Source organism: Hippocampus zosterae, chromosome 4 (assembly GCF_025434085.1).
Source record: "Hippocampus zosterae strain Florida chromosome 4, ASM2543408v3, whole genome shotgun sequence".
In the NCBI taxonomy this organism is placed as follows: Eukaryota; Metazoa; Chordata; class Actinopteri; order Syngnathiformes; family Syngnathidae; genus Hippocampus; species Hippocampus zosterae.
Window position 1 is genome coordinate 14,682,946 of NC_067454.1, and position 23,551 is coordinate 14,706,496.

The following is a 23,551-nucleotide window of genomic DNA, read 5'->3' on the forward strand; positions in this document are numbered from 1 at the left end:
CTGCTTTCTTTCCAAAGTAAAAACGTTTTGCAAAAGAACCATGTTTATTTCAGTTGAAGATTTGCTACAAAATGGTCAATTCATGTTTGCTTTCAGGCAGCATTTGTCAACAACAGAGTGAAATAAACTGACATTAAAAAAAAAAAAAACATAATACAAAGAATTCCCGTCAAAAGCAGTGCATCAAATATTAACATGCAATCTGTGAAGAGCATGAGCATCACAATTTAAACAATAAATAATCAGATAAAGAAAACAAAATGAAGAGCTCAAATTAAAAAAAAAAACAATTAGCCAATGTTCTATGCAAATGTCAAATTTCAATATGAATATCACATATATGGGCATGAATTACCGGTAATTTATTCCTGCATAAACACACTTACAGGTGAGAAGACACAATCCCGCCACTAGTTTAACCATTCCTAGCAGCAGCAATAAAAGCTCAATAATGGCTATAAAAATAAATACTGAAGTGAGATTTAAAATCCTTATTATATCTCCGCAGTCATTCTTCAGGTTATAGTGAAATATTTGCAACTCATGTTGGGTCATCTTTTCGGTTCCTTGCTAAAAGCTGAGGGTTTTTTCCACTGAGCCTCCAAGGTGCGACAAGGCTATGGCGAGCCTGGCTTTCAGTTCTGAGTAGTCCGGCTGCTCCGTGTACTGCAGCTCCGCCACTGAGCTCACGTAGCTCTGAATTGCACCTAAACAACAAAAAAAAAAATCAATCTGTAAGCTATTAATCACTTACTTGTCGTGATATTTCTACATATTTACTCACTCGAAGCTTTATTTCTGCCAAAGCAGTGACTCAACAGTGCTGGAACGTCATCCATGTATCTAAAATGAGAACAATGAATACACATGAAATGAGAGAATGTCACCCAAATTTGCATACAATGCAAATAATGTCATGTTCTTGACTAAAAAATATACCAAACCAATTTCTTGTCAATAATTTAGAGCGTGTGTATAAAAAGTCAACACACCCCAGTTCAAAGGCCAGCTTTGTGATATAAAAGAATGAGACCAAGATAAATCATTTCAAGGGGGAGAAAATTATGAACAGTTCCAAATACCAGTGAGTGTTAGCACAAAATATTCAGGCTTCTGCTGAAAGCAAAAAAAAAAAGGTCAGGAAAAGCATACTAGAACACCTAAACTTCATGCTTGTGCAATCACATTAAATTTTTTTCTTCACATTTAAAAGGGAAGCCTACGTACGTTCTATGCTGTCCCGCCAATCTGAACACAGCATTTTAATGATGCTCACCTCTGTTTGAGGTCAGCCACTTGGTCGGGATCGGTGAGGCCACTCCATGGCAGCGCGCCCGTGTGCCACTGCAGCATGCAGTAGCCCAAAGACTGCAGGTCACTGCGCCGCGATGGAGCTGAAAGAGCACCATGAAACCTCACGCCGGCTGACGGTTCTTATTTCACAACAGTGCTACTCAAACCTTTAACGCAGAGAATTACCTTCTAAAAAATACTTGGCTCATCAAACCTTCAGGTGGAGGGGTTGTTTGTGCTTTTATTACGATTTACTGTGATGCACTTCAGCCACTCATGGAGGACGATCCTAAAACGTGAACTCACCTGCTCCGGCATGCGAATCGATGCTGATGAACTCGAGTGATCCTTCGTGTGGTTCTTGGATGCCTTGCCGATATCCCACGTGGCGTCCACCGGGACAGTAGCGTGAGGCGTGGTAGTATCCTACCAAATATATCTGAAAACACACGCGCAGGTACATGCATACGCAGAGACACAAGCAAACAGATAACACAGGCAAACAAGCACATACATGATCACACACAGTCGTTTGCAGACACACAAAGACAGATGGACATGCCACGCACATCAGACAGAAATAGGCAGACGGATGCAAAAGACAGGCACGCGCACAAACATGCAAATGTGACACAGCCAACAGCGCACACACAAAACGCACACAATGAGTGGGGTGTACAGTGGAGGCGCCACAAATGCGTCAGCGAGCGTTTTCCCAACCTGCGTCGGGCATCCCGCTTGGATGTAGACGTTTTCGGCATTGATGTCGGCATGCACGTACTCGTTGGAATGGATGTAATGTAGCACGTCCAGCTGCAAGGGACGCACAACATATCAACTTCTAGGAGGACGAGGCGAGGGGACCGAGGGGCAAAGGAAGCTCGCTCACTATTCTGCAGGCCAGATGAAGAACCGTCTTCTCGGGAAGGCGACTGTTGTCCATGACGGTCTGGAGCGACTGGCCCATGGCGGAGAAAACCAGGAACCTAAAAACGGTGACAGAAAGGCTTTACCACACTCTGGCTGTGAAGTGAATGGGGGTCGGAGGCTGTGGTTGGGGCGATGGTAGAAAAGTGCAAACTCAAAAGTGCACCTGTAAGAATCCGTGTGACCGAAGCTGAGACAGGACGGAATTCCAAGGAAATCCAAGTCATGTTGCTTGATCCACTTGGCCACTACAAAGATGCAAGGGAAGCATTAGGATAAAAGCACTTGAAAACGGCAATTCTCAAAATCCAGTAAATTTAGCAGTAGCTTGTGGAATGTCGAATGCTTTTTTGGGGGGGAGGGGGGGGGGTCAATTGCTCACCAGATGAAGGCTTCGCAGCCCTCTGCAGAAAGTTCTGCTCCTTGTAAATTCTTCCTCGTTCAGCACCCTGCAATTCAAATGTGCAGCTATTCATTGAAGAAGATGCATGTTGTGGTCGTAGTTAGCAGGGGGGTGTAGTCGTGCACCACATTGGCAGCTGCAAATTCATCTACGGTAGCTCATTTAGCTACATGAGAGGACGAATCATTCACAATATTTCACGGTAAAACCGAGATTAAGCCTGCCACCGCCAACCCAAAACCATAACATACAGTATATGTTATGTTTTGAAATAATACTTAACTATATTCATAATTTCATATCTATATATCTGGGGATGATAAAGTGAAGCGTCTCTCAGCAAAATGCATGTGCAATAAAAGTGATCAGTTTGAACATTAAATATCTTGTCTTGGTAGTACACAATTAAATATAGGTTGAACATGATTTACAAATCATTGCATTCTCTTTTTACTGACTTTATTTGAATTGTGTAGCTAGCTCGCCAGCAAGAGAGATGCACTAAAGAAGAATTGTTCAATATCTGCCAAGCTGCTGCTTGTTATGAAGTGAGTTCACAACACGGGCTCTCAAAAAATTTTTATTCCGTCTTGACAATCACAATACTACCTGTAGTTTGCGGTTCACGAACAAAAACATTTGAATGCAGCACATCAAAATGTTTTGCAATAAGAAGGCTGGGGGGGGGTCATAGTTTTTCCATTGCAGCGAGTTGATAACGTGTGTGAGGATCAATCAGCTGCAGTGTGCGGTGCCGACTGTATTTTATTTTAAAACTAAATATTAGACTCACCAGTTTAAGGATATAATCAGGTTCCTTCGAGGAGGACCACGACCCTTTGTGAACAACTTGAAATAAATCCAGATATTGCAGTTAATAGAGACGTTGCAATTTGGTTTCATGTACTGGCTGACGTCACACGTGATCTGTTACCTTCATACACAAGCTCTGTCGGGCTCTGACTGAGCAGCTTCACCAGCGTCCACTTCCTGCCCGTCGTGTCTGTCAGCTCCTCGCCATCCTCGAGTCGCTCCACGGCAGCCACCTTCTTCGCTTTGTTCTGTCCTCTGCCTGCACATTCATTCAGACAGGCACACTCTTTGAAAATCGTCCTTGGATTCAGATGAAACAAGAGCTCTATCGAACTTTCTGATGATTCTTATTTGGCATCATCCATGTTGTTTTTGCCACAGCCGGTCTATTGGATGTCAAAGGATTGTGCAGCTGCAGTGTTTGTCATTAATGGTGGCTCGATGGCCCGCGGTCACCACGTCGCTGTATAACGTTGTGGTTGGTGTGCGTGTTTGGTTCACCTTTGAAAGGAGATTTGGAGGCAGGAGAGGAAAGAGGAGAGAAGGCAGTCAGAGGCAAGCTGTCCACCGTGGATTCTTCTGCGTTCCTCATCGTGACATCTGTCATTCTTTCTCCTTCCTCCACAGGTTGCAGGAGCGTACCTCTGCCCCTTGCTGTAGATAATGTTGACGGATGAGACGTCATTCCGGTTGAGTTTCACAACAAGCATAATACTCACAAACATCTAGTCTTTACCCTCTGCAAACTACGACCGATATTATTGCAGCTTATTGAGTCACTTAGAAACTTTTTTTGGCTCATGCAGGTCCATATTAAAATTCCCTCTGTTGGCCAAGGTATGCACAAGGAGCGCAATGTCAAAGAACTTTCTCCCACGTTCCAACCACAGGCACGTTGGGTTCATTATCCATCGTTGTCAACACGACCATCTACTATAGAAATTTGGATTGTTGTTTTTTTAGTCCAAGCTTACCAGATCTGGGGGATTTTAAGATGGGAGGGGGAGAAGCCCCAACAGCTGCCGCCTTCTTGACACGTTTGACTGGAGTTTGCTTTGGTGAAGACGTACTGTTATCTATAAAAAAGGAAAATACAATGATGCAAATTACCGTTTTATTCATCTGGATATCTGTTACATCATTAGCCTAATATCTTAAGAGCCTCAGGAATTTTTGAGTGATATTCACAAGATCTATAAAAAATGGCAATGTGTTTGCTAAAAATTTGGGGGTTTTCCTTATGTCTGTGTAGATTCTCAGCAATCCAGGTCATTGATATCCACGCAAGCTGGTTCGAGGCAACTGCAATTTCCTATTTTGTGGGTGTGTGTGTGCGGGGGGGGGGGAGGGGGGGGGGAGTAGAAAATGTTCAAATGTGACCTTCCTATTAAATGGATAGACTTTCAGATTAGAGAAAAATATGCCGTGTGAAATTTAGAAATTAAAGACATTTCATGCGCAATTATTCCTTTCAATGGGGTAAAATGAGTTTATATTGCATTCCAAACACAGAAACCTCAGCCCAGAAGTAGAGCCCTTTGTTTGTACCGTGGATACAATTGGTTACATTTTGATATTTTTTTTTCCAACACCGAGGAGGACATTCAGAAAAAAATGGAAGCAACAGTCTAGGATACCTAGAAGGTTTGGAAAGTTCACAATACAGTAGCATGTGAAAACAAAGAATCATAAATGAACTTTATAAGAAAAAAAAAAATTAAACTAAGTGGGTAATTATTACCTTGTGCCACTGGAAGAGCATCTTCTTTTTCAGTTAATTTGACTTCCCTGTCCAGGCGGAGGGAGTTACGAGTCTTACGCAGTGCAGCACGAGGAGAAACTAAACTTTCATCCACTGTAAATGAAGAAAAATATTGATGGGTTTCCAACACTTCTGATAGAGTTCTTGCGTCGGATATTACTAGAGTGTGCAATTTTACTTAATGTGTACATTGCAAAGATAATCTTACCATCTGTTGCCTCATAGCACATGCTGGATGCATGGCTTGTTTTAATGGCTTCATCCCCTTTAGGGGGAGAGAAATTTGGAGGTTTGGTGGCCTCCAACGCAGATGCCTCGGTGGGACAAGGAATTTTCTCCCCGCATGAAGGGCAAAATTTAAAACCGGACTGCAGCTTTGTGCCGCAGTGAGGGCAGAAACGGAAAGTAATTCTGAAAGAGAATGCGTGCATTGTTGTGGTTAATATGAACAGATGAATAAAACATCACAATAAGATGGTGTTGAATAAACTGGTAATATAATGTTAACAAAACAACACAATCTAACTCAACATGTGGCTAATGATAGGAGAGTATACATTTAGAAAATCATCTGATCATTTATTCATTATCAATGATATCCATTTTAAGGTCCACATTACGGAGACCTTGTGAAACAAAAGAGTCACATGGCACACTTATTGAACATTAGAACTTCGTGGTATATTAATGCTATACGGTTTAGATGTTCAAATATGTATGTTAGTTTGAGGGGATATTAAATTTACAAACTTTACAACAGGCTACTTCACACTTTAGCTAAGTGGCATTTCTTCAGAATTATGCAAAGATAAAGTACACTAAAATAATCACATAAATGTGCAGGGTTTACGCACTTCTGCGAGCTAATGCATATCAAAGCTATTATTGCAACCCCAGATGAGCTAACATACAGTATTGACTTGCTGGTTATGTACGGTGTCCATGATAAATTAAACGTAAACTTCGTGAGGGCATTAATATTGGCAAATTCGGTTGTGGTGAAAAGCCAATGAACATACAGCATACCAAATACTTGAAATGTCAACAAATAATCCCGACACGAGTGGTCATAAACATATCTTGGTCGGTCGCTGCGAACACTACGAGCTAAGCTATTCGAAAAGATATAAAAGCCTGCCTTTTGAAATGTGTCATCGATTTGCATACTGTTAGCGTCTAGAAGAGATACATCTTGTACCTGTAATTTAAAAAAAAAATGACACCAAATGGACTTTAGAAGTACCTTTCCAATCCCTTCTTCTCCATGATCAGGACGTCTGTGTTTACGTCGTTCTCTTCTTTGATGGAATAATATTGCAGCCTCTAACAGCATGCAAAAGAATGCTACCTCTATAGGAACATAGGAGAACTGCACTTAGGCTGATGAAAGCATAGCACAGTGGACGGACGGACGGACAGCCAGCCAGCTAGCTAGCTCGCTCGCTCGAGCGATAGACTCAAGTAAGACAAAAAAATATAAAGACTATTGGATGTGTGTGTAATACCCATCTCTTAGAAAAAATTAATTAAAATTAAATCTTTTGAATAATTCACAATGAAATGACAAAAAACATATTTCCGGATAAATTCACGTGTTTTATTTTATTCGAAAATGGACATCATGCTTTAAACATTTTACATTTTCTCATGTGCAAGGCACAAATTCTGTTTGTATTTTCTTTATTTAAATCAGCAGAGGCGCAATATAATCTTAGACCAAACATGTATACAGTATGTCCTTACAATAAAACATTGAAAAATAAGTGATTTTTCTTTTTAAAACAGTTGCAAGTGTGAATTCACAAGTTATATACAATAAGCTTAAGTACACACATACTTTTTATAAATACATCTGAAACGAAATTAGTTTTGAAATGTAAACTATGCAGATATGTGTTGCATTGTTTCACAATGAGTAAGAATAGTAAGAACAAGATCTTTAAGGAGTCTGCAAAAGAAATCTATAAAAAACTGAATGCATATATTGTTTTAAATTTACATTTGAAAGAAATGTATGTTCTTTTGACATATACAGTGTTTCTCAATATTTCCGTATTACTTACAGGATGGAATTGTTCCTCATTAGTATGGACAGCAATGATGCAAAATAATCAAGCCTATTTTTTATTGCCACTGTATATGCCTTGCCAAGTCTGAGAGACCTCCGAAGTTATTAACAAAAATGAGCTAAGTGTAAATTGCATTCATAAAAAAACAAGTGTATATGTTGAGGAGTAAACTTGGCACAACCGTTGACATTCAATATAAATTGACCATCTAATGAATACTCGAGTGTCTGAGTAAGACCTTAGATGCAGCATTACAATGAAATTTACCAGAACAAACCTTCCGAGGAATATATAAGCAGGAAATACTTATGGGGATTTAAATTGCATATTTATGGCCTATGTGGTATGGCAACTCACTTTGCTGGATTACCATAAAGAAGGAGGAAATATGTTTAGTTTCAGTGTCACAATTGGACCTTTCAGCATTATGGTAAATAACTATCCACCACCCCAAGTAACACATGTCCATCTTTTACTTTAAAGGCAGATAAGTGACATACAGTACTACACAGTATATCAAAAACAGTGTATCACCAATCAGTAGGTTTACAGGGGAGCTAATTTGCATGTTTTAACTGAAACAGATTCCACTGTGTCCTATTTTATGCAGGCCCAGTGTATGTAAACGTCTCCGCCGCACTCTTAACATGCACATTTGCTCCTTTCCGAGTTCTCTGCCAAGTCTGCGTTGTTGTGACCATTTGTTCTGAAGGTGCCGTCCGGAATCCATGATTTGTCCACGCATCGTTCCATCCTCTTCATGATGAGGTCGAGCAGCACGTCGACAGCCTGGCTGACGTTCTGTCCATTCGCCGCACTCGTCTCAAAGTAAGGGATCCTGTCGGGTGGTAATTGTTAAGTCTGAATTTACATTGAATAATCCCGGAGATAAATACAAAAAATCCAAACAAAAGTAATTGTTTACAATACAGTACTGGCCACTGCCTTTCTTTGATAACTCCACTAATCTTCTCAAGAGGCCTTTCAAAACTCTGCATGCAGCTCTTTCTGACTGGACTATTTGTCTTTCGGTACAATTGAGGCAGAGCAAGAAACTTGACACATGTGGACAAATATTGACTTTTCCAGGAGGGCCAATTTAGTCTGACGCTGTCTTCTCACTGACTCGGGCAAACAAATTGGCCACTGCCTCCTAGACAAACATTTAAGGAAGAGGCTTGGTGGGCAGGTGACACCTACCCATACTTATCTGCCAGCTCTCGGGCTTCTGCCTCACTCACGGCTCTCTGATCGGCCAGGTCACATTTGTTGCCACATAGAATCACGTCTGGATTCTCACAGTAGGCATGAACCTGTAATTGGCCTGAAACAAACAGTTCTTACTTTCTGTGACCTTGTCAAATATGGAGCGTAACATGAAAATCTAATTTGTATTTATGAAAGGACAATCCAACAATATAAATATGCATGGGATATGACAAATATCCAAGGAAAAGAAAAAATGCATTGTAAAACACTTGTACTGGTATGTGTGCAAATGTTCGGCCACCTATAAGAACTCAAGAGTTTCATTTCATGCTACATTTTCCTGTTGACGGTGATTCTAATGTGGAAAAAAGATCCACATTATTATGTCAGGACTGAAATCGATAAAGTTTTAGCTGAATTCCAAATCGTGTTATTATATCAACATTTCCACTGAAGCGATTGCTCCATTATACCGTGTACAATTCAAAATGGTGAAATACATAATTAACATGATCCACGCTTAATATTGTACATTCAGTGCGACATTGAATGGACCTACTCATCCAGTTTCGGACGTTGAGAAAACTTTGCTCATTGGTGAGGTCAAACAAGAGAATGAAACCCATCGCATCCCGAAAAAAAGCCATGGTCAAACTCCGAAACCTGATGAGAAGGAGCAAAAAATGAAGAGCAGAAATACAATTGATTGAAGGGACAGAGAGTGTTAAATACAAAATATAGATTGGACTACCTCTCCTGTCCTGCAGTGTCCCACAGCTGCATGTGGATCTTCTGTCTTCGACCTGAGGAGCCATCAGGACCAGGAGAATTGTATGTCTGTTGAAAACACACATTACGCCTAAAAACATGATCTCACTTTCGGAGTGTTGGTCCAACCAAGTGCAGTAGGAATTCATCACCGCTGCAGCAGAGTTAACGGAATCTGGATGAAACAGGCCCCCCATTCAACACTTTAGATTGCTCAATAATTCGTAAAAATAACACCTGCGCGTGTGGACTGACCAATAGTATACATTGAGTGTGGGTGGGGTTCCCCAATTTTGACTTCTGAAGTTTTGCCCCGATGCCAGGAATATAATGTTATGCCTCAAAATTGTATACACTATAACAATTTGAGGATTATTTTATGAAGTAAATTCGTTTTTAAAATCAAGAAGTTGGTACTGGTGTGTACTTATTTTGCTGCCCTGCAACAATAAATATAAAGTATTTGTGTTCGCATTGACAAATCCCATTTGCAATCAATAGCTCACCCTTGTGGAAGTGTTTTATGCTGTAGTATGTTACGCAATCAAAAATAGTGATTCCCTAAGGAAACTCAAGGTTCTCTAACAAATACGTCGGTGTGTACTTTTGTTGCGGCTTGTGGATGGGGAGCTCTTTAATGACCTACTTGGTCCAAAAGCAGAAGCTGATAACAAAACGTGAAGCAATAAAACAAAGTAAATATGTGTTCAAAGTAGATGTTGGACTGAGATAACTTCTCCGGTTTTTGTCCTCCTTTTTTTCAAACTCTAAAGAAAAGTAGCAGCTTACCACTCGTTTTTCTCTGAAGTCAATTCCCACTGTGGTGATGAACTTGGAGTTGAACTTGCCATCAGTGTACTGGTAGAGGAAACTGGTCTTTCCCACACCAGAGTCGCCCAAGGCTAGGAACTTGATGAGATAATCATATTCCCCATCAGACATAGTGAGAGATGAATTTCTGCAACACACACAAGAACATAGTTTTCCACACTGTAATGATTACAGGAATTTACAAATCACCTTTGGAAGTGAAAAGGGATCACCGGCAAACTGCGGTTATAATAAAGTGCAAATCTTGTTTAAGAAAGTCAAGTTAGTTTTATTTCTATAGCATTAATTGACAACAGAAGTTATCTCAAGTCACGTCATGTCACACATTAGGCATAAAGGTCATTTTTCACTTAATTCTATAAATAACAGTGGAGACCCTTGAAGGGCTGTTTTTTATTTTTGCCATGGGAGCATTGCTTTTATACGAGTAAATGCCTCCCATACTGAAACAGCTACGCCCTAAGTCTTTTTTGATTGTTCATTTCATATTCGAGAACCTAATAGCAAAGACGAATCAAGAGGTAAACACTTAAACTACGTTGATTTGGCGAAGGGCACATTTATAGACTTCCTGTCAACTAATTCCAGCCAAAAGAACGTGTGCACATGTCATATGACCAGCGTGCAAAAAAAGAGAAAAAAGGATTCAAACAAGCCTAACATTCTTCATTCTTTTCTGTGACCCCCCCCCCCCCCCCACACACACACACACACTGATCTTTTCATGTCGAACCATAAGCCGCTTAAAGTCCTTTTGCGTAACCAAGATCCATGATGAACTCACTCACAGTGATGCTAACAGCTAATACGAGCATGGTTGTTCTTCAACCAACAGCTAAGACCACCAGGCCTATTTGGAGACGAAAAAAATAATAATAGCTGAATGGTTTATTTTGTCAAATGTACCTGTTATGAACAGTTCTAACACTACACACAATATTTTTTTCAGGCCCAGGATTTACTCTAATCTTCTTGGATGAATAGCATCAATTACCTTGCATTGATCTAAAGATTAAGTATTCATGAAATGACCTCCCAGTTCCCAAGCTCCAGTTGAAACTGAGTTCCCATATTAATGTACAGTGTTGTAAATGAGGACCAAAACTGCACAAAAGTATAATGACTTCTACCATTTCCAAGTAAAATTTATTTTACTTGACTCATTTAGTTTCTTAGGAAATGGTCATTGGAACATATCTGGTTTTAAAACCATGAATCAATTCCGTACTGGAAACCGATTGTGTTGATGGACAACTTTATGTTACTACTTCGCGGATTTTTGTTTATCGCGGGTGGTTTTGGTCCCCATTAACCGCGATAAACGAGGGATTACTGTCATACTGCATGATAAACTATAGTGTATTCCATCACCCAATTGTTTATATACTGTAAAATTAACAGGTAAAAAAAATATATGTATATATATATATTTTTTTAAGTCCGCAAACGGTCCGCGAGAAGCTGCAAAACAACAGCGAGTCACATAGAGCAACATATACAGTACTGTACTCCATGTACGTATATGTAAAAAAAAAAAAATATATATATATATATATATATATATACACATACAGTATATACGCATCTATTTTTTTTATATGTTTGAAAAAATCTGCGATGCACTGAACCCTAATTATCAGTACAACTCCAAACGATGCAGAGTTGTATACACTATTTAACATCAACAAGCCAGCCAATAAGCTAATCTAGTTACATTTCCCCACATTCCGTTGCTTGTCATTTTTAAAAGTGCGTTGGATATACGCAAAAGTGCTACTGATCCTTCTTAACTGTAAATCACTACTTATGAACTGTAAAACAACAAAAAACAATTTGGCCTGAATAGCAAAACATTTTTTTTAACTCTATCCAATATGATGTCAAAGAGAAATATTTTAAATCAATGAATTACAATTGATATTTAAAATCGACACACTTACACTGTATTGCATTAGTCAGGTTTTTGGAATGTGAAAAAAAATAGACCTGGTGTGATCTATAACTTGTACAATTCATTTGAAAAAAAAAATCTATTGAGAAGCGTAAGTAAAAATGAACAACTGAGACAATGTAGTCGCACAAGTTTGTACATCCTCTTGTAACTTGTGTCAGACAGAATAAACAAATCACATGAAAAAGTGACACTTTTAACCCTGCAATACGAATGGCTGTGAAATGAGTCAAGTGTTTGTGTCCTGCAAGTAAAACTGTAACCATATATGACAATAGAGCCTCACTAAATGCTGGAACACTTCCTTCCAATAAGGTCCAGCTTAGCTTCCTGACATTTTTTTTCCATCCAGCTCAGTCAAGTAGGTAGCTAGACAAAACAATCATCAGTGGTTCATATGACTAACAAAACCTACCAGAGAAATAACAACACCTCGTTATCGTTCCTTCCGCAATGCTGAAAAGGAAGCAAACAGGCAAGCGAGACTTTCCGTTTTGTTGGGAAACTCCAGCTTGTCCAACTGAACTTGAACATCTCGTGTACTTACTGTGCTATATAAGATACAGACAAAAACTTCAAAAACTGAAGACAGAAACATTGTTCAGTCATTGCTCCTGAATTACTGAGACATCAGGCTGCTATGTGTAACTCCAGCAAGTATAGTCTTCCCGGTTTTGAATTTCAAGTCTTGGGAAATTCAAGTTAACCGAGGGAATTGTGACCAGTTCCAGATAACAATTCAGGGTTAGCAAAAAAATTGCCAGGAAAAGCCTTTTACACGTGGCATTTGAATCCATCATGACTACGTAAAACTTTTTGACATGGTCCCACACCACTCACAATAATAAACACATTGTCAAATATAACCGCAAGGTGCCCCGAACGTCACGACACACTTCCTCGATGTTCGGCCATCATATAATTCCCTTACCGGTTTACCAATTAACATTTGAGCAATGTTGCAAAATTGTCAAGTTGGAACTTGTCCGCCTTGCACACCCCCTCAAGTTCATTCCCTGCCAGAGAAATGAAATTCCATGTTCCGAGAGCTAGCTTCTGTAGACAGGGATCGTAGTGCCAAGGTCTCCGCCTTTGGCCGCCACCCAGCTCGCGAAGCACTCGACCCCTTTGGCCCCTCCCACAGGTTGTCAGCCCACGTGGAAGGGGCACCCACGTTGCCTCTTCGGGCTGAGCCGCACCGGGCCACCGGGCCACCGGGCCACCAGCTGTCTCATTTTGGCCCGCTAAAATTAACTGTACGATACTGGTACTGGTACTTCGTGCAACACTAGTATGCACAACGATAAATTGAAAGTATTATCTGGTTGAAAGAGCTTCATTCCTTAACCACCATACTCATCATTTGATTTTTCATGCATACCTGTGCCTAATTGAAGAATTGAAGCTTGCAGCGCTTAAGTTCAATTCAGCCACATTTTAACTGCACCAACCCGAGTCTGTGCAGGACAAGTAGTTCCACTGAAATCGAAAAAAAAATATCAGATAAAGTAATGGGGCTTTTCCCGCAATTTTTCAAGGGTAATGTCAGTTGACAAAAAGCAACTTTAATCATTTTGACAAGAAGTTAAGGACCCACCCTGGGCAGCACTCCAGCTCAGAGGATGCAATCCGGATACACACACTACACAGCAGCACCAGTTACTGCTTGTAAGAAAGACACACACACACACACACACATCAAACTGACACTAAAGTGAATTAAGTGAAACAAATAGAACACGTAATGACCCTCAGCTGGTCCTCATGTGGCTGCACTATGGCAAGATGTTTACACATTTTTTCGAGATTCTTGATTTCCCGCTTAAGCTCTGTCAACTCTAATAGTACGCTTGCTGTCCTCACGTGGAGGACAACTTTAGCGGACAAGTAGGAACTCTTATTTTTACGTTACAAGTTAGGCAAAAGTGTGAGCCATTTGAAAACCGTTTGCTACTAGTGAGTGGCATTATGAAATTCTACTACGGGTAGTTCACATAACATTAATGCGCAGTTTTGTCTGTAATTGTCCTATTAATATGCCAGAGTTGTTCTACTAATATGGAGAAATGCCATTGTCGTTGGGGAAACACATGACTGGTAAGACACAGTAGTTCTACTAGCACGTTTGAGTCATTTTACTGGTGCTCTGAAATGTCTTTTAAGTAAATGAACCTTAAGATCCAGTTAATCACAGTTAATGTAAAATTCGGCGTTTATTTATTATCAACGATATTCAGCTTGAGTTATGCTGTATGTACTAGTAACTACTCTTTGTCCTCAGGTCAACTATGGAATACAAGGACAACTACCGTACATGTTACGGGTTGGACAAAACTGAACTGGTTAACAATGGTGTGCTACTAGTACTAATAGTGACATGACAAAAGTTTACTTGTTACCATATTGTATGTGATTCATATGCACTACTCGTAGTGTGCAGATGTCAACTAGTCCAATTTTGGAGTAGTCGTTCTACTCGTGAGGCCAAACCGCTCTAGTTCAGAATGTTGTGCTGGCACTAAAATTAAGTGACAACATTTTACTAGTTATAGTGTATATAGTGTATGGTGTCTCATAAGGACTTACTTTACTACTTACTTACTTTACTAGGGCTCTGAATTGTCTTACTAGTGAAGACAAAGACTGTGCTGGAACATGGACCTTAAGATGGATATAAAGGATATGATATCAAACAATTGAACATCTATTTGAGCAAGGATATTCGGCTAATAAGGTCAATGTACCAGTACGCCCACCGTGATCCCCAGTTAAATTTTAAAATTAAATAACGTCAACTACATGTCAACTAGTGAGAGGCAAAACTAAACTAAGTATCTGTAGTGTGCAACTTCTAGTGTAATAAAACTACACGAGACAAAAACTCGCGCTTCATACGAGTAGTGCCAGATGTCAACCGGTGCACAGTCGCTGTCCTGCAAGTGTGCTAAAGTTGCACAACTATTGTGCATAACTGTCATACGGTCGTTGAGAAAGACTCCAAGGTACCAGAGGGAAAAGTTGGAGCTAGCTGCAAACAGATGCTACTTGCTGACATTTCCTGAAAGTTGACTGGCTTCACTCACCTTTTGTCGCTTGGAAGAATGAAAAACAAGCGCACCAGGTTTACAATATTTTTAAATGACTGACTCTTCCGAGGGCTAAGTGGTTGTTTCTATCGCGTCACCTCTGAGCCATGGGATGTCGTGGAGCCTGGTTAAGGTCAGCTACTTCATTTCCCAAAGCAAAATGCTACCGAGTTGAGAAAGAAAAAGGAGCTCCTCCTCCCCGCCGGCTCCGACTTGTTAATTTCATCACAGTTTCACTTGGAGGAAACGTTTCTAAACATGCCCGGGGAACATCTATTGTTGTACAGAAGTTTGGTATTTGGTAACCTGTTGGTCTGGCGAAACGCCTACTTAGTATCCATTCCCGACGGAGACGGGCGAGGAGAAACGCCAGCAATTATACTGAGCCGACACGAGTGATGTTTTCAGGACAGGTATTAACACAATTCAAAACACCAATTCAAACCACTAAATGTGAACTTTTTTAAACTTTATTCAATACATTTTTAAAAACGTAAAATACAATCCTGGAGAGTCTGAATCGGGGTTACACAGATTTGTCACGGGGCGATTGCACCCCCTAGCCTCGGCGTAGTACGGAATCGCAAGAGCCCCCAAATGTTTTTTTCACTTCGAGATGGAGTGCTCGAACTCAATGTTTGTCAATGACATTCACTTAAAATAATGACATACATTGACACCTAAGCTAAAGCGCTACTGTGAGAGTTACGTGGGATGTTTTGCAGGAAGTGAAGACTGGTGCAACTCATTATGGAAAGAGGACTTGACCCGGTGGTTGCACTAATGCAGAAACTTTCAACCAGAGTGCGCGAGATATATCTTCAGTTGTGCCGGTAAACTAATCTAATCTAATCTAATTTCCCTTAATTCGTCCAAAATGTGCTATTCAATATATATAATTATAAACAACAATAGATTGTGTTGTAATTTGTTTGTTGATTAACCAGAGGCACCTCTGATGGTGGCAAGTGTGTTGTGACTCCCATTTCACATGAGTTTGAATGTGACTTGAGTACAATGACATGACACACCCACCAGTGTGCACAGTCTGCACACCTATGTAAGCACACATCTCAATTGTTTTAGATGTACATTTACAGTACTGTTATTGTAGCCCAGTGATGATCAAACTGTGGAACAAATACCACAGGTGGTACGCAGGCTGAAGTGATACGGTAATCACTTTTAAAATTGCTGCTGTAAAATATGCACATTTTATAGTAGCTTACGATTTTTAAAATGCAGTCCAGTACAGTTGTTAAATAGAGTTTGTTTGTATTTAACATTTAATCAGATTTGCATCAGGGTTATACCCCTGCAAAAGCCATCACCTTTTCGTGATGGACGGGTTTTGGTTTTCTTTTTTTTTTAAAGCATTTTCATTTTTATTTCACAAAATATTTTTCAATTTTAGTTATTTTTCTATATTTAAGGCAATGTTCATATTTAAGTCAACAGTATTTATAGAGCACTTTCAAACAGCCATCGCTGCATACAAAGTCTTGATATTTAGACTTCATAATGCCACTGTTTTAATTCAAGTCATTTTGTTGGTACTTGGTGATCGAAGTACTTTTTGAAGTGCTTGGTTTACAACATTTGAGGACCACTGCTGTAGCCTCTCCAAATACATGTTCAGTGTATTTATCACAACGTGTGCACAATGTATGACACTAGAGGGAGCCAAACAAGTTTTACTGCAGTAATCGCATGTAATAACTGCCAATTTGGTTATAATTACTGTACCACTATTGTTTGGGTAAAAATGATTGTCAGTGCGAGTGATTGACACAGATACACGACACACTACAAACACCGAAAAAAAGGTTTTTATTTTTGCTTAATTTATGATCAAATGATATTGACGAACTGAGTATTGCTTTGCTGGTTTAGTCCATTGTTGCACTTTCGCCGGATGATTTCTTTCCACTACTTCCATTGTCCTTCAGTGCCACATCCTGGTTCTGCGGCGTTGTGGTTTTTGGCACGACGTCATAATAAGGTCTGTAGATATAGAAACCACCAGCTACACCAAGCAGTGTGGCAAAAGCCATCTGTGTGAAGGGTATTTTTTTACGAAGCATCCTTCCAGCCCCCAAATCACAAGTTCAGTGGTGAGAGCAAAAGGTGGTCCTGGAAGAAAGGAAGAATACAGTACTGTACTGTACAATATAATGATAACAAAAGACTTTAACTGAAGATATCGCGAGACTTAGTTGGTTCGTGTTAGCATAATGGCTGGTAGGCTGCCAGTACTGTTTACCTATTGCGCTGTCTTGAGTTTTGTTGATGCAGTACCAATAATTTCGTGGCTATTTAAACTCACCGAGGAAACGTCCAAAGCGTGTTACTGTAAGGGAAATAGGAGGGAGAGAGGGATAGGAAATGAAAACACGACGTTAGAACGTCTTCAACGAGAGGGACACGCAGGAGACGTGTTAGCATGACGCTCACTTCCTTATTCTATGCTTTCGACTACAGCACAATATCCAACGAGTTCGACATGTTGACCCCTGCTGGACAAAAATGTACAATTTATCTCGTCAAAAAAGTCTAGTCAAAGAAAAGCGTATTTGTAATATATACTAAATGTACATTTCTGGTTGTATTTAGTTTTGGAAAATGTAGTACTGTGCATTTAAATGCACTTTTAATTTGAAAATGTGAATCACAGCGGATGTATACGGAAGTGCCATTTCTGTCCTCCCGAATAACCTGCCGAGCCATACCGAAGTCTAGTACTGTACTGTACTCCTTTTCAAATCAGCACCCGTGCACCAAACCAGGTGGCGGCGATAATTCACCACTAAATTGTTTGCCAAGCGCCAAAAATAACAACAAATAGAAAAAGAAGAATAAACGAAGAAGTGCGCGTAGTCGTGCACTTCATACTTTCGGATCACGCGCGTCGACCAAAGGTATGGCCTAACTTTGTTAAAAGAAATGACCGCATTCTTTAGTGGAAATCGGGCAAACGGATTATATTGTGCAAACTAACAGGATTAAAGACCTCAGGGTAGATGCATGGTGCAAAAGTAATCTTCAACACCAAAACCTGCGCGACAGCTGTCCAGAGGTCCGACGAAACTGGGCAACCGTCAGAGGTGAGACCAGCCGGCGCGGCGATGAGGGCAACCCAGGAAGCGATGACCACATCGGCCACCTCATTTTAGGTAAGACGATGACAGGTAACCACCTCTGACCACCTATTGATCCTGCCCACCATGGTGAGGAGGTGAGTATACATGCGGGAGGGAGGTGGGCTGTCTTACCCATCTCCGGCAATGCAAACGAGGCTCAAAAGGTCAATGCATGCAAGAGTCTTTGAAACTTAGCTTGGAGCCGACGTGTGCACATTTTGAGCTTGACGTCTCTGATCCACAAGTGAAAAGACACTTTGATTATCTCCTCTTTCATCTCAAACTGTTTTAAACAACAAAGCGTATGAGGGAAAAGTGGTTAGGACTGCACAACTGCCAGTGTTTTATGTTATGTGGTGTGTTTATTACTTTACTTTATGTTAACTGTTTTGTTAAGCGCTTTGTTACAGCTGTTGCTGTTGTAAAAGCGCTATATAAATCAACATGTATTGTATTGTAAGAGTCTGCCAATGTCCTGACGTGACTCTTGGGGCCTGACCAGACAAACATGGCCACCACCAGTTTCGTGGAAACCTTCACACCTGTGTGGGAAAGGCTATGGATTGTGTCCAAAACATGTTACAGCGAGCTACTAGGCAACATGGGAAGTCGTTCGCCGGTGGAGACACCACCGAGGTGTGCGGCATTGGCGTCATCAAATGTGATGTCCTCCAAACGCTCTGCGGTGGCGGCCGTACAGAGGTTTTTGGAGGAGGGGAGGGAGGAAATGACTCGTGTGGTGCACACAGGCACTGGAAGTGACTTGTGTCTGCTCGTCAGAGTCCTGATTAAAAAACATGTTTTGTTGTTTCTGTTATGAATTTTCAGATTCGAAGCTCTTTACAAACATAAAATCCCACTTATCAGGTATTAACTTTTTTTGAAAGATTGATTTAAGACTTTCTTTTACTGCCAATTAAGGCCCTATTTTTAGATTTATTGATTCAATACCGTTGAATAATTTTTAAGGATCCGCAGGAACCCAGTACAAAATATAATCCGTCATGTAGGCAAACGTAATGAAAAACGTAAGATGGTTTGGTCTTTTGGAGATGATTATAAAGTTGTAATGTTTACATGTTTCCTTCACCAGACGTTAGATGTATGTCCTCAGCATTCACGCCAAAGGTTGCTTCTACCACACATGGAGACTTTCAGACAGCGTTTGAGGTTCAGGACAACCGAGGAGGATGTCAAACTCAGGAAAAGAAAATCACTACTGTACACAAAGGAAGATAATGCTCCAATTAGGACAGGTGGGTTTCCTTGTTGGTGTTTGATGGTTTACTTGAAAATAGTAATTAGTTACTAGTTTCTTTCCTCCAACAAAGAAAAAGTAATTTATTAGGTTACCTGTAACTTGAAAACAATATGTGAGTACCGCCATTATTTTTAACACTGATATCCCCAACGTTGGTCATTTGTGTTTTTCACTCTACTGTAAAGTCATTCTTCTTTCTCTATACAGAATTGATGCGAGTTGCAGCTTTTTCTGTGATTTTCCGTGTCGTCAACTGTTTCCTGGTTCAAAGCAGTTTTGTTCCAGATGAGTACTGGCAGTCTGTGGAAGTAGCCCATCACATGGTCTTCAAATATCCTTTCAACTCGAATCATTTTGACACCATTCATGCATTTTCTATAGTGTTTGTCCTCATTAGGGTCAACGGTAGAGTATCTAACCCACAACTGATCCCCAGGCAATTGCTTTTACATCACCTAATCAAGTTTTTTAAAAAAACTTAACAGTGTGACTTATGGGCATCTGACATGGGAATGGAAGGAAGGCATAAGAGGCTTCACCTATCCTCTCTTCTTTGCCGTCATCTATAAAATACTTCACTGGATAAACTGCGACTATGTGTATCTTCTGGAAAGTATTTTCTCTATATTCAGCCATGTTTGGGTCATATGTGGTTGTTTAGTCAACCTGGTTGGTTTTCCCTACAGATTTGGATTCCCCGACTATTTCAAGCACTCCTTAGTGCGTTTGCAGACGTGAAATTCTTCTTCCTCATGAGAACACTGGAAGATCGAGATATTGCAAAATGGACGGTAACTAGACTTGGGGTTTTTTTTTCGTCCCAGGTTTAATGTCAATTACGTTGGATGTTGACTGTATTTCCATGTTTGTGCAGTTCTTCTGCCATCTGTGCTCATGGTTTACATGGTTCCTCTGCACCCGAACGTTAACTAACAGCATGGAGGCCACCATCACTTGCCTGGCTCTGTCTTACTTTCCCCTGCCAGCATCCAAAACACACAGCAGGTCTCCTTGACGTGGTAACCCCCTCTCTCTCTCTATGTGAAGTCTATTCACTGCTGACACCATGTTCATGTTTTATTTCCCCTTCAGCACTAAAAAATATTTGAGCCTCGTTGCCCTGGCGATCATTGTTCGCCCAACGGCCCTGATTGTCTGGCTTCCGCTGTTGGCTTACCATTTCTGGCAGTGCAAAAACAAACTGAGGCTATTCGTTCATGACTACATTCCCATAGGGTTTGTTGTGTTTTATTTTCACAGCTTTATGTTTCAGATTTTGTTTGTTTGAATGTAACAGCATTTTTGATTTTTTTCAGGGTTTCAGCCGTTGTGATTTCGACTACAATCGACTGTATCTTCTATGAAAAGGTGAAACATACATTGAACAATTCATTAGGTACTCCAACACAGTTGTATGACCATCATGTTAGATGTTCCAACAATAGTGCATTCAAGAAGTTAATATTTCGAAACTGTTTCCATATGAGCTTGAAAGGTGTGATTGTGCGATATGGGCAAAATGCCATCTCGATATTTTTGCCAGGTATAAAACAAAAAAACAAACAAACAGAAGAATGTGCAAAGTGTAGTTTTTTTTAAAAATGAGAACTTACTGTCAGATCTTAACATTAACGAAGTTAGCAAAAACTTAAAAATGAAAACTTTCACACTGTACTGCAGCTGTGCTTTAATGATTTTTAAAAATGCAGCAATTGAAGTGTTTGTTGTGTTTGCGTGCGTGCGTCTGCAAACTGCAACGTGTGTGTTGTTCTATATCCATTTGTCCATGCACGACCCCAGTCAGTATAAGCAGAACCCAGCACACTGTATGTGCAGTGGATTTCTGCCACTTACAGTCTCCTACAACTCAGTTAATCATGCTCCAATTGATTGGTGCCTGTTCTGAAAAAGAAACTGAGGCCAGGCCAAGCCAAGCCTATCGAGGCCGGGGGGCAGAGTGGGGCCAAGCCTTTCTGTAACGGAAAAGCGCATTTAGTGCGGAAATTAGGTAAGAGCCTCATTTAGAGGAGCTTAGTGTTTTGCTGTCGTCTTGTGGCATCTCTGCAATCATCGTGTCAATTTTTTATTTTTTAAAAATTTTTTTTAGGTTTTTATTATTCATGGATGGGGTCAGTTCCAATGCACTGGGAAGTAGTGTGGCTTTACTGGACTTTTTGTGCTATTTTTAGTTAATGGCGTAGATTTCTGTTTTAAAATGTGTGCCTAGTCTCACATTCTGTTCTCTAGTGTGAACTGCAAATGAAAAGGATGTTTTGGGTTCATCGGTTGTTCTCTGTTGTGTAGTGGATCTTTGTGCAGTTCAACTTCTTGAAGATAAATGTCTTCCACAATGTGGCCGAGCTTTACGGCACCCATCCCTGGCACTGGTACCTCACTCAGGGCTTCCCAGTCGTAATTGGCCCCCATCTCCCATTCTTTTTTCACGGATGCTTCCTGGCTTTCAGACGGTACAGAGTCCTACTGGTGGCCATCACCTGGACCATTGGGGTTTACAGGTAAAGCATCATAATTCTCTCTCACCCGTTCTTCGGTTATATCTACTAATATTAATGTCTAGTCACCTCATGTCATGTTTAAATTCTTGTCAGTCTGCTTCCACACAAGGAGTTTAGATTCATCTACCCTGTGCTTCCCTTCTCTTTGATCTTCTGTGGTAAGTTCCTTTGACAAACTGTATTAACAGCGTAACTCGCATAATTTTCTGCTATTAAAAAAATAATAAGAAATAAATCACATGCCACTCAGACTGCGTTTGCCATACTTTGCCCACCCTTGGTTTATCCATACATTGTGTGTGCGTGTGTTAACAGGTGTATCGCTGGGTCATATGAGAATGTGGCGACGAGCAGCCGCATGTGGTTTGTTGGCAGCCAACCTGCTCATAGCCCTCTACACTGGGCTGATTCACCAGCGAGGCGCTCTGGACGTCATGAGCCACGTGCGCACACTTTGTCACAACGTGTCAGAGCCGGACGTCCTCTTCCTCATGCCCTGTCACTCCACCCCTTACTATAGGTACTAACTGCGTGACAAGATATGGATACCTGTAACAAGATCTAAAGTTTTCTATCCTCTTGCAGCCACATCCACTGCCCACTAAAGATGTCATTTCTCGAGTGCCCGCCTGATCTCGGCCAAGCGGGCCACATGGACGAAGCGGATAGATTCTACGATGACCCGCTTCTCTGGCTCCGGACATCATTTCCACACACACAGTCACGTCCTTCTCACTTGGTTCTATTTGACGTTTTGGAGAAGGTGAGAAAGTGCTACCGCATCCGTCAGAGTGGCTTATGGAAAGCTGTTTTAGCATTTCTTCAATATCCTTGATATTCAACTTAAAGTCCAGGTACAAGAGCCTTTATGGGATATTAAGGACATTGAATAAATGCTCAATTGGCATGATTAGTGAGTTTAAAGGCAGACATGTTACTAAATGCTCATACGTATTATGTTGTAGGAGATCTCCATATTTCTGCAGGACAATCACTACAAGAAAACAGCAGACATATTTCACACTCATTTTCCCGAGGGAAGACTTGGAGGGAGAATCTTTATTTATGAAAAGCACTAACAGCCATGGGAACCTTTTGGCAACCATGCCTGATATTAAATAAGGCTGGAAGTAACTTCAAGTTTGATAAAATCTCACCCCCCCCCCCCCTCCCAATGACTGTTTATTAACCAATTATTGTTGGGTTTCTGTAGTATGGTTTAGGCCCTAGGGATTAATATAAATAAATAAATAGACCAGATCGGGTTATTGGCGCTTTTGGAAATACACTCCGAGCGTGCAATGATTTACACCGACCGTTCGAATACTCAGTGCATTATTGAAATGTGCTGTTCAGTTATTCACAATGCACCAAAAAAGTGCTGGTGTGCTCTCCAGGCGCTCTGACTGAGGACACTGCACCATTGTGCCTTGTGGTCCGGAAACAATTCAAGCACGAGCTGCTGACTGGTTTAGAACAGAGCCCTCATTCAGAAATGAATGGGAGAAGAACGCGCTCTGCA

The 23,551-nt window shown here is 40.6% G+C and overlaps 3 protein-coding genes across 6 annotated transcripts; 1 reads left to right on the plus strand and 2 right to left on the minus strand.

Annotated features, from left to right (window-relative positions):
* Positions 1 to 4: 4 nt before the first annotated feature.
* On the minus strand, positions 5 to 6,517 carry vrk3 (VRK serine/threonine kinase 3). Its single transcript, XM_052064431.1, has 15 exons — positions 6,442 to 6,517; positions 5,407 to 5,609; positions 5,178 to 5,291; positions 4,411 to 4,512; positions 3,938 to 4,090; positions 3,558 to 3,695; positions 3,417 to 3,472; positions 2,603 to 2,669; positions 2,387 to 2,468; positions 2,183 to 2,279; positions 2,014 to 2,106; positions 1,600 to 1,732; positions 1,277 to 1,394; positions 785 to 843; positions 5 to 707 (listed from the first exon to the last, which is right to left on the minus strand). Exons 1-15 carry the CDS (start codon positions 6,462 to 6,464, stop codon positions 571 to 573), a joined length of 1,575 nt encoding a protein of 524 aa, XP_051920391.1. The 5' UTR covers positions 6,465 to 6,517; the 3' UTR covers positions 5 to 570.
* A 344-nt stretch (positions 6,518 to 6,861) lies between these two features.
* Positions 6,862 to 15,379, minus strand: rab27a (RAB27A, member RAS oncogene family). Of its 4 annotated transcripts, XM_052064144.1 has the most exons (8): positions 15,110 to 15,249; positions 13,624 to 13,688; positions 13,408 to 13,505; positions 10,034 to 10,202; positions 9,228 to 9,313; positions 9,036 to 9,139; positions 8,468 to 8,591; positions 6,862 to 8,105 (listed from the first exon to the last, which is right to left on the minus strand). In XM_052064144.1, the coding sequence occupies exons 4-8, from the start codon at positions 10,184 to 10,186 to the stop codon at positions 7,910 to 7,912; spliced, it is 663 nt and encodes a 220-aa protein (XP_051920104.1). In that variant the 5' UTR covers positions 10,187 to 10,202; positions 13,408 to 13,505; positions 13,624 to 13,688; positions 15,110 to 15,249; the 3' UTR covers positions 6,862 to 7,909. The 4 variants fall into 4 exon arrangements, with proteins under 4 accessions (XP_051920104.1, XP_051920105.1, XP_051920103.1 ...); XM_052064145.1 differs by lacking the exon at positions 13,408 to 13,505; XM_052064143.1 differs by lacking the exons at positions 13,408 to 13,505; positions 13,624 to 13,688 and having other exon boundaries at positions 15,110 to 15,379.
* A 2,273-nt stretch (positions 15,380 to 17,652) lies between these two features.
* Positions 17,653 to 23,289, plus strand: pigb (phosphatidylinositol glycan anchor biosynthesis, class B). Its single transcript, XM_052064148.1, has 13 exons — positions 17,653 to 18,285; positions 19,346 to 19,508; positions 19,721 to 19,844; positions 20,005 to 20,121; positions 20,199 to 20,304; positions 20,388 to 20,518; positions 20,606 to 20,749; positions 20,830 to 20,881; positions 21,818 to 22,029; positions 22,123 to 22,187; positions 22,345 to 22,549; positions 22,615 to 22,792; positions 22,995 to 23,289. The coding sequence occupies exons 2-13, from the start codon at positions 19,397 to 19,399 to the stop codon at positions 23,106 to 23,108; spliced, it is 1,560 nt and encodes a 519-aa protein (XP_051920108.1). The 5' UTR covers positions 17,653 to 18,285; positions 19,346 to 19,396; the 3' UTR covers positions 23,109 to 23,289.
* Positions 23,290 to 23,551: the final 262 nt, after the last annotated feature.